This window comes from Pongo pygmaeus, chromosome 13 (assembly GCF_028885625.2).
Source record: "Pongo pygmaeus isolate AG05252 chromosome 13, NHGRI_mPonPyg2-v2.0_pri, whole genome shotgun sequence".
NCBI classification, from domain to species: domain Eukaryota; kingdom Metazoa; phylum Chordata; class Mammalia; order Primates; family Hominidae; genus Pongo; species Pongo pygmaeus.
Window position 1 is genome coordinate 118,072,142 of NC_072386.2, and position 10,593 is coordinate 118,082,734.

Below are 10,593 nucleotides of genomic sequence, written 5' to 3' on the forward strand. Positions count from 1 at the left end.
TGTCATTTAATCTGATAGGTAATCTGCTGTAAAACTATTTTTCACCCTCATACAACTCATAGTCATTAAACTGAAACTTCTTTCAGCTTCTGTACCAGGCTAAACACACTTCCACATTTCTTGTTCATTACTAGTACTTTCTCCATCACTGTAAGTCTAGACAATCAACAAAACAACAAATCAAAGTCAAACTGATAGTCTTCGCTGCATTCCATGGTGTAAAGAGTCCCTCCATGATTGATTTCAAGCTCCCAGTGTGATGCCACTGCAGGTGGTGTTGGGGAGACATGCGTTATCCCCCATGGTGCAGTATCTCTCCCCCAAGCCCCACACAGACACTGTTGGTGTCAATAACTCCAGAGCAGATGTAATAGTAAGCACAGTCAAATAATTAGGAATGGCTGAATTTGGATATTTAGGGCCTTTGTTTATGTAGGTTTGTATAATTTAATTTCTAATCATGTGTGTTTAACAGCCAGTTTGCAAAATTCCTGAAAATTGGATCTCATAAATCACATCCAGCACACCACTGCTGTTAGCACCAGCACTAGCGCATCATGGGTGTGCATGAGTATCTGCTGGATCAGTGAATGAAGAATCCATTTCCCCATCTGCCAAATGGGCCTAACTGAATCCCTAAGATCTTTCCCGTTCTAACACTCCAGGTGCCTGAGATTCCTGTTAGGGAAGTGTGTGCTGTGTTTGTGATTGCAGAAGATGTGTGGTGGAACACTGACTGTTTTCTATTGTGGATCAACAAATAGATGATGAAAAGTGGCGGGGAGTGGAATACTCAGGAAAAGTGTAACTAGCCACACTGGGCTTTCCTCCAGAAGGCTCCCTCCATCCCTCGCCCCGGCATCCCGCACTGCACTGCATGCTCCAAGGATGGGGACCAGTTGGAGGGTTTGCAGTGATGGCAGGAGGGCCAGTGGATGCAAGGCCTAGAACACCAGGCAGCCCGGTAATGCTCTCTCTTTCTTTCTAGTCGGATATATACTTCACAGCAACTGCAGCTGTGAATGAGGTCTCATCTGGAGGCAGCTCCAAGGGGGCCAGTGCCCGAAATTCTCCTCAAACACCCCCGGGCCGAGATACTCCAGTATTTCCTTCTTCCCTGGGGGAAGGTGAAGTCCAAGTTTTACTGTTTTATTAATATTTGTAATCCACTCTAATTTCTCTAGTTCATTGTCTAATATCTACATGTGATTACTGTTTAAAGAAGTTACTATTTAAAGCCATTAAAAAAAGAAACCAGACGAGTGTGGTGGCTCACGCCTATAATCCCAGCACTTTGGGAAGCCGAGGCGGGCGGATCACCTGAGGCCAGGAGTTCAAGACCAGCCTGACCAACATGGTGAAACCCCATCTCTACTAAAAATACAAAAATTAGCCGGGTGTGGTGGCACACACCTGTAATCCCAGCTACTTGGGAGGCTGAGGCAGGAGAATCGCTTGAACCTGGGAGGTGGATGTTGCAGTGAGCCGAGATCACGCCATTGTACTCCAGCCTGGGCGACAGAACGAGACTCCGTCTACAAAAAAAAAAAAAAAGAAATCTTGCAGTCTGAATACATGGTTGTGTTCTTAAGAAACCTTGTGATAACAACAATAAAACTCCATTATAAAAATAATAAATAAATAAATAAATAAACTGGGCTAGGCACTGTGGCTCACACTTGTAATCCCAGCACTTTGGCAGGCTGAGGCAGATGGATCGCTTGAGCCCAGCAGTTCAAGACCAGCTGGGCAACATGGCAAAACCCTGTCTCTAAAAAAAAAATACAAAAACTAGCTGGACATGGTAACATGTGCCTGTAGTCCCAGCTACTTGGGAGGCTGAGGTGGGAGGATCATCTGAGTACCAGAGGTCAAGGCTGCATTGAGCCGGGATTGCACCTCTGCACTCCAGCCTGGGCAACAGAGTGAGACCCTGTCTCTACAAAAACTAAAATTAAATTAGCTGGCTGTGGTGGCATGCACCTGTGGTCCCAGCTACTCAGGAGGCTGAGGTGGGAAGATCACTTGAGCCTGGGAGGTCAAGGCTGCAGTAAGTCATGATTGCATCATTGCACTCCAGCCTGAGCAACAGAACAAGACCTTGTCTCAAAAAAAAAAAAAAGTTTCAGTGGGGAGGAGGGAGTTAAAGGCTATAGAGTTTCCAACTTGCAACAGCAGTTATTTTTCCTTCAGGGCTGTTAACAGTAGTGGGTTTTGAAAGCTAAAAGAATAGAGTCATCAAGCCTAGACATTCCCCAGCACATGCAGTCTTTCACTCTATCTAGCTTTGCCAGCGAACCCCAGAGGCCTCTGCTGTGGTTACCTCATCGCTTTGAACACAGCGCTTTTCATAAATTCTTACCACATCACTCGTCTTTATTGCACACAGTTAAGATAAAGCACAGAATTCCCCAAGCAGGGCAGCTTTTTGCTTTTCTTGTCTAGTCTTTTTTCCTGTGCCGTCACGAGTGCGTTTTACCTAATTTACACATGAAAATGCTCTTAGAAAATGCAAAGCCATCAGGCACCCTCAAATTAGTGCTCCCGGCCAGCCCTCCCAGTGGGACATTACAGATCAGTGTGTGACATAAAGTCTTCCTTCATGCTATGTTAAGGAACAAGAAATTACTCTCTTGTAAATAATATGAACTTTTCTTAAAGTTCTGATGTCCTTTTTGAAATCACATTTCAGGTGAAATGCAATCAAAAAATCTGTACAAGATTCCACTTAGAAACCTCGTGGGCAGAAGCATTGAACGACCTCTGAAGTCGCCCTTAGTCTCCAAGGTCATCACCCCACCCACTCCCATCAGTGTGGGCCTCGCTGCCATTCCTGTCACGCACTCCTTGTCCCTGTCTCGCATGGAGATCAAAGAAATAGCAAGCAGGACCCGCAGGGAACTACTGGGTAATGGTTCTCAATCCTGGTTTCCACTGTCTGTGAACAGACCAGCTGGTTTTATCTTTGGATATGAATTGTCCTCAGAAACAATGAGTTTAAAAGGAAAGTTTCCTTTTAAGAAGGGATTTTTAATAAGTTCTAATACATCTATACCAAGGAATACACTATAGTGTAGCCGCCAGCAGTGATGTTGTTGATCTCTACTTACTGGTGTGGAAAGCTGCCCAAGCCAAGTGAAGGGGGAAACGGGCAGTTTATCAAACACTATGTCTAGTCTGATACCATTTTTAAAAATAAAAGTACCAATCTATGTATGATTTCCTAGAAAGGTGTCTAGAAGGATTTATATCCCACAGTCCTCAGGCAACATTTTATGTTGGTATATCCCAAAGTGGAAATGTACCATGTTTTTACACGTGTGTGTTCAGTTCCCTTATTACTTCTCCCAGCCCTAGACAGTGGGGGCAGGTCTGTGGATAGAACAGATGCAAGATACATGTTGAGCTCTTTTCTCTCAGTATAACTATGGGACTGGGCTCACACCTGTTATCCCAGCATTTTGGGAGAGGCTGAGGCAGGCAGATCACTTGAGTGCAGGAGTTCAAGACCAGCCTGGGTAACATGGTGAAACCCCATCTCTATAAAAAATACAAAAAAATTAGCCAGCCACGGTGGCATGTGCCTATAGGCCCAGCTACTCAAGAAGCTGAGGCAAGAGAATCGATTGACTCCGGGAGGTGAAGGCTACAGGGACCCATGATTACACTACTGCACTCCAGCCTGGGTGACAGAGTGACACCCTGTCTTGAAAAAAAAAAAAGATGAGAGGCCAAACCAGAGAAACATAAAGCCCCTGATAAGTGTGAAAAGGTTAGACTGTTAGAAACCTTTTGTTCAGATTTGTGGAAACAAAATAAGGAAAAATGGAAGTGACATGTTAAACCAGGAGGAACTGGTTTGAAAACTTAGATTGGGACCTGCATGAACGCTGGCCTGAGCACACCCCTGCCCTGCAGTAATATTCCCTGAACAACTGCAGGAGGGGATTCAGGCCACCTGACAGGGCAGGACAAAGTCCATTGGTTTTTCCAGTTGGTGCCTTCCACTGTGTTTTTAAAATAAATGTATTGCTATTTTGAATGCAGTCTTCCATATCAAAGCTTGATCTGCCCACCACTGTTTACAAACCACTGAGCTTTTGCAAAACGGAACCTCTGAATTGGAGAATTACAGGGTTATCAACGGTAGGACTGTAAATCATCTGTCCTCATTAGGCTCTTTGAGTCGAATTTTTTTGCAAAGTGTGTATGCTTTATAATCAGAAAAGAAAAATCTTCTACCAACAAGAAAACCAATCATTTGAAAATATATATTCTATCATCTTTCTTCCTGACTCTAGCACAACAATGCACCAGTTCCCAACCAAGAAAAAATCAGGGTCTTTTCTGTTTCCGTGGCAGCCCTGTGGTAGTGACCCTCTGACCTATGATTCTCAATCCAGGCCTCTCGGATGAAGGTGGACCCAAGTCAGAAGGAGCACCAAAGGCCAAATCAAAACCCCGGAAGCGGTTAGAAGAAAGCCAAGGAGGCCCCAAGCCAGGGGCAGTGAGGTCATCTAGTAGTGACAGGTAAAGAAAGGGAGAGGCCCCTGCTTGGGTGGTGGACCTATGAGTCACAGCACTGCCCAGGAGGCCCCTTCTGGGGATTGATAATGCCACTAGTGTCCCCTTTGGCAGCTACAGCAGAGGACCAGCAGCCTGTTCCTCTCTGAGGGTCCCCAGACCCTCAGGCCTGCCAGGGAGGGATCTAGACAAATGGGCACCCTTACCAGCAGTCAAATGCTAATTCAAATATATTGAGACCTGGCCAGGCACAGTGGCTCACGCCTTTAATCCCAGCACTTTGGGAGGCCAAGGCGGGCAGATCACCCAAGGTCAGGAGTTCGAGACTAGGCTGGCCAACACAGTGAAACCCCATCTCTACTAAAAATACAAAAATTAGCCGGGCGTGGTGGCACATCCCTGTGGTCCCAGCTACTTGGGAGGTTGAGGCAGAAGAATCGCTTGAACGTGAGAGGCGGAGGCTGCAGTCAGCCAAGATCGTGCCACTGCACTCCAGCCTGAGCAACAGAGCAAGACTTCATCTCAAAATATATATATAATATATATTTTATATTTATATATTTAATATATAATATATATTTTATATTTATATATTATATATATAATATATATTTATATTATATATATAATATATATTTATATTATATATATAATATATATTTATATTTATATATTATATATATATTTATATTTATATATTATATATATAATATATATTTATATTTATATATTATATATATAATATATATTTATATTTATATATTATATATAATATATATTTATATTTATATATTTTATATATAATATATATTTATATTTATATATTTTATATATAATATATATTTATATTTATATATTTTATATATAATATATATTTATATTTATATATTTTATATATAATATATATTTATATTTATATATTTTATATATATTGTATATTTATATATTTAATATATATTTTTTATATTTGTATATTTAATATATAATATATATTTTATATTTGTATATTTAATATATAATATATATTTTATATTTGTATATTTAATATATGATATATATTTTATATTTGTATATTTAATATATGATATATATTATATTATATATTTAATATATGATATATTTTTTATATTTATATATTTAATATATGATATATTTTATATTTATATATTTAATATATAATATATATTTTATATTTGTATATTTAATATATATAATATATATGTAGAGAGATAGAGACTGTTTCCTCACCAGATTGACAGAGAGTTTTTAAAATCAAAATGTTGGCTAGGCATGGTAGCTCATGCCTGTAATCCAAACACTTTGGGAGGATGAGAAGAGAAGGTCACATGAGCCCAAGAGTTCAATCCCAGCCTGGACAAATGGTAAGACCCATCTCTACAAAAAAAAAAAAAAAATATATATATATATATATATATATTAGCTGGGTCTGGTGGCATGTGCCTGTAGTCCCAGTTACTTGGGAGGCTAAGGTGGAAAGATCACCTTCCTTCTGGGAGGTCAAGGCTGCAATGAGCCATGATCACACCACTGCACTCCAGCCTGGGTAACAGAGCAAAACCCCCGTCTCAAAAAAAAAAAAAAAAAAAAAACAAACAGTAACACTGCAGGGAAACAGGTGCTCTCTATGCAGTAATGCAGTACTGGTAGCACATACACAGTCCAGCCTATCTGAATGCCAGGTCAGCATCACATGTCAGTGAACAGTAGTTAAGTCACACTGATTCGTCCTATAAGATCTCTGTTATCCTTCAAGCAACATCACACGTGCTCCAGTGTGGGGAGTGATAGTTCGTATGTCCAAGCTTCATTCATTCACTCAAAACACATTCTTGGAGCACCTAGGACTTAGTTGGGTATTAAGATATGGAAAGGACTAAGCCCCCATCTGTGCCTTCAAGGGGTTCCCAGGCCAGTGGCAAAGACCAACAAGGGTCCAGAAAATTACTGCATTCCAGCATGGCAGGTGATGTGTAAGGAGGGTTTCCATCCAGCCCACACCTGGGGCAGGGAGGGTCTCAAACATCAGGGGAGGCTGAGCCTCCTCTCCGAAGTCATAACCTGACAAGGCCCCTGCCTTCGGGGACTTTGCATTCTAGTGTGGGAAAACAGACAGCAAACCTGTAAACAAGTAAGCAAATAAAATCATTTCAAATAGTGACAAGTGCTACAAAGAAATTGAAAAGAAGGGATGGGGCTGGCACATAGAAGGTCTACTCTGAGAGAGGGGTCAAGGAAAGCTTTTTGAGGAAATAGCATTGGGATAGGCTTGGAATGAATGGTAAGAAGCTAGGGGAACAGCCCTTCTGACAGCAGCGACCTCAGGGCAAGGGCCTGAAGCATGGCCAGTTAAAAGGCAGGAGGAAGAGTGGACAGGCTTAAGCATAGAGAACGGAGCCAGGAACTGTGTGAGGCTGAGAGTGGGCAGCAGCTGGGCCAGGTGGGCTTTTGCAGGCCAATGAGTATTTGTGGAATGCGTTAACTCCCTGAGAAGTGGAAACCAATATTGGTCAAATTAATATGCAGCTATTGAGAGAGTCCTGAGGAGCTGGAGGAAACAGAGGGAGTCAGGGGTGCCCTGGGAGGCTGGAGGGGTCACAGGCCTGGTCCCGGAACCTTGGCTACGAGTTTCAGCCTGATCCTCAGGCCCTGGGCACCCATGGGAGGGTTTTAGGCAGGGTGACATTATCTGGATTTACACTTTAGAAAGGTAGGTAAATAATGCCTCACAAACACCTTCCATGTGTCACACACTCGGCCTTTAATCCTCACAACCCCCTGAGGTGATGGGGGTGGCATTCCAGCACTTCCCCACCTCTACCACGTAACAGTGAGGGTTTGGGGAGCCAACTCATGAGCTCAGATGAGCAGGAAATTGCCAGAAAAAAATAGGCCCAGTTCCGTGGTACTCCCACAGATCCTCTTACAGTGACTTGTCTCTTCTAGGATCCCATCAGGCTCCTTGGAAAGTGCTTCTACTTCCGAAGCCAACCCTGAGGGGCACTCAACCAGCTCTGACCAGGACCCTGTGGCAGACAGAGAGGGCAGCCCGGTCTCCGGCAGCAGCCCCTTCCAGCTCACGGCTTTCTCCGATGAAGACATTATAGACTTGAAGTAACAGAGTTGAAATCTCATTTGCCATCTTTAGTTTTCTTATGGAGGTTTATACTCTTTAAACAGTTCTGATGTAATTTCTCAACAAAATGTGGCTTTTAGCCTGTCAGTGATCTACTGGACCAAACCTTCTGCACACTCGGCCAGTTCCCTCTCCAATGTCCGGTGCCGTCTTTCCTAGCCTTTGTTTCTTTCTGTTCAGGAACCATCAGTCCCCTTGTAATAAAGGTGGTAGATTTCAATGAGGTTTTAGATTGAAACTTTGAATAAATCAAAAATATTCATTCTTATTTACTGCAACCTTCTCATATTTTATATACTTAGATGGAAAATTATTTTTTCATTACAGTTTTGATTTATGTCACATAATGTGTTTCTTTTATAAAGAAAAGTCATTGCTTTTTACCTTTATTATAAGTAAGTTTTCTTTCTGCACCTTTGGCCACGGTTGCTGTTTCAGTTCACTGTGATTGGAACCAGCTGCATTCCTGCCTGTAGACTTCTAAGAAAAGTTGAATGGTTAGATCTTAAAGCTCCTCCTTCTTCCCTGCATCTCATGAAAAATATTAAGGCACAGGAGCTTGTCAAAACCCTTCAGATTATTTTGTGTGGTTTTATTGTTACTCTGCAATAATGTAACCAGAGAACAGCTACTCCTTGTGGTGAGAAGTATTCTCATTGTAATCCCAATGCTTTGGAAGGCCAAGGTGGAAGGATCCCTTGTGCCCAGGAGTTTAAGGCTGCAGTGAGCTAAGATTGCACCACTGTACTCCAGTCTGGGCAACAGAGGGAGACCCTGTCTCAAAAAAAAAAAAAAAAAAGAAAAAAAAAAAAGAAAGCATTTTCAAACTCCTCCTTCTTTTTGAGTCCCCCTCACTCTTTCACATAACATGATATGAAGATAATAATTTGGTTTATCTGCCTTTCCTGGCTCCCTCTCCAGTGTGAGCAGAAAGAAATGTGGACTGGGCCAAGTGCAAAAGAAATAGTGAAATATCAGCTACTAGCCAAGGGGAGATCCAGTTTCACTAGCACTGTTTGCAAATATTTTAATCTGTGTGAAGAAGGTATTTGACCTTTGGCTTTAGTCTAGCCAATTCAATTTTATTCTGTCTCTTCCTACTTAGATTATTCATCAAAAGAAACTTCCTGTTACCCCGTTAAAGCAGCTCAGAAGAGTTCTTCTGCAGGCCTTCTTTTTTTTTTTTTTTTTTTTAGACAGAGTCTCACTCTATTGCCCAGGCTGGAATGCAATGGCACGATCTCGGCTCTCTGCAACCTCCGCCTCCCAGGTTCAAGCCATTCTCCTGCCTCAGCCTCCTGAGTAGCTGGGATTACAGGCATGCACCACCACACCCAGCTAATCTTTGTATTTTAGTAGAGATGGGGTTTCACCATGTTGGCCAGGCTGGTCTCGAACTCCTGACCTCATGATCCGCCCGCCTTGGCCTCCCAAAGTGCTGGGATTATAGGTGTGAGCCACTATGCCCGGCCAGCAGGCCTTCTTTGTGAGTGTGGAGAACTGAGTTTGACAGGACCTTGGTCTGACAGATTTTATAGAAGTTTGGGTCATACCTCCTAGTGGGCCTTGCACACTGTGGGGAAAGTTCCCCTCTCTGTCTTTTGTACAAACAGATCAGCATGATAGCCCAAGCTGAAGGTTGCTTGGTTCATCTTTGGCAGAAGGCAAGAGGCAAGAGTAGTAAAGACAGTGCTTTTTAGGTATACCCAGATGGAGCTGTTTATAACCAAATGTGTCTGCTCATATTCTTTGCAGCAGTTAGCATGCCCATTCTTCTTTTGTGTTTTTTATGCCCTTTTCCTATATAGGGGGAAAAAAACACTGTGTCTCAACCCCACCAACAGTTTAATGCATTATGTTTTATTATTCTTGCTTTTCAAATAAGGAAACAGGCTTAGAAAGGGGCAATGGTTTGAACCTGCAAGTTCTTTGACTCCAGAGCCCTTGCTTTCCCCACGTCTGCCATGCAGAGCCAGGCTAAGTGCCTTGTGTCAGCTGGATCTGGCTGGTGTTTTTCATGTTAAACTAATTTGTAAGCTTTATGAGCTTGTATCTGTGTTTTTCCTTTTTTTCCTGAAGTTTCTTGCTTCACAGTATAGCATAAAAAACCCCAAGGACTATTTTAGAGCATTCTTCCAAATCAGCAGCATTAGAGCCACCCACAATTTGACAAGAGTCACAGGTCTGAGGAGTGACATAGCAAGGGCAAGAGGTGGACCCTACTGATCAGGCTGATGGTGTTTTGCCTATGAAAAGGGGGCAAGAGGCTGTTCTGGCAACATTATTTGTCTACAAAGGCCAAGAAGTGAGTTCTGCACACTCACGGGAAGGGAAGTCATCGGCCACAGGGTAGGAGCATCCTGCCTACATAATCTTTTCTGTGTACCCGACTGGCTGAGTCACACAGAAAATCATCTAACTGCAGTGTCAGCCTATGGAGTTTGAGGCATTGATCCACTCTGCAAACACCAAGTGCCTCCTCTCCAGAGGAGGTCATGTCCATTGGGGGAAGGACGGAAGTAAACAGGGGATCACAAAGCAGTGATAAATGCTGTGATAAGAATACACATCTAGTGCTCGAGTTATCAAGCATTAGATGCTGTGGGAGTACAGAAGGGCAGTTGCCTAAGTCTTTAAAGATAGTCTTGTGGTCAGGATTGAAAAATGTTGGTTGCTAGAACCATCAGGTGACTGCAATATGTCAAATGACTATCTTCATCATACCGGTTAGCCTCGGAGTGCTTCACATGTCTTATATACATTACCTTGCTTCACAACTCTCCTGGAAGATAATGGTCATCCGCACTTAGAGATGAGGAAACACAAGGCCCAGAGAGGGATTACAAGCCAAGCCTCTTACTCCCATGCCCTGGCTCTTTCCAGAATTACACCAGCATTCCACCGCAGCTGCCTGC

General features: G+C 42.6%; 1 protein-coding gene across 4 annotated transcripts in view; it reads left to right on the forward strand.

The window, feature by feature from the left end:
* The window catches only part of GARNL3 (GTPase activating Rap/RanGAP domain like 3), a 167,201-nt gene extending 159,251 nt beyond the window's left edge, over positions 1–7,950 (forward strand). For all 4 annotated transcript variants that reach the window (XM_063649940.1, XM_054501436.2, XM_054501435.2 and 1 more), the window contains 4 exons: positions 989–1,127; positions 2,693–2,908; positions 4,404–4,530; positions 7,489–7,950. In XM_063649940.1, coding sequence (XP_063506010.1) covers positions 989–1,127; positions 2,693–2,908; positions 4,404–4,530; positions 7,489–7,660 — 654 coding nt within the window. In that variant the 3' untranslated portion in view covers positions 7,661–7,950. The remainder of the gene's footprint in view (positions 1–988; positions 1,128–2,692; positions 2,909–4,403; positions 4,531–7,488) is intronic.
* The last annotated feature ends 2,643 nt before the right edge of the window (positions 7,951–10,593 follow it).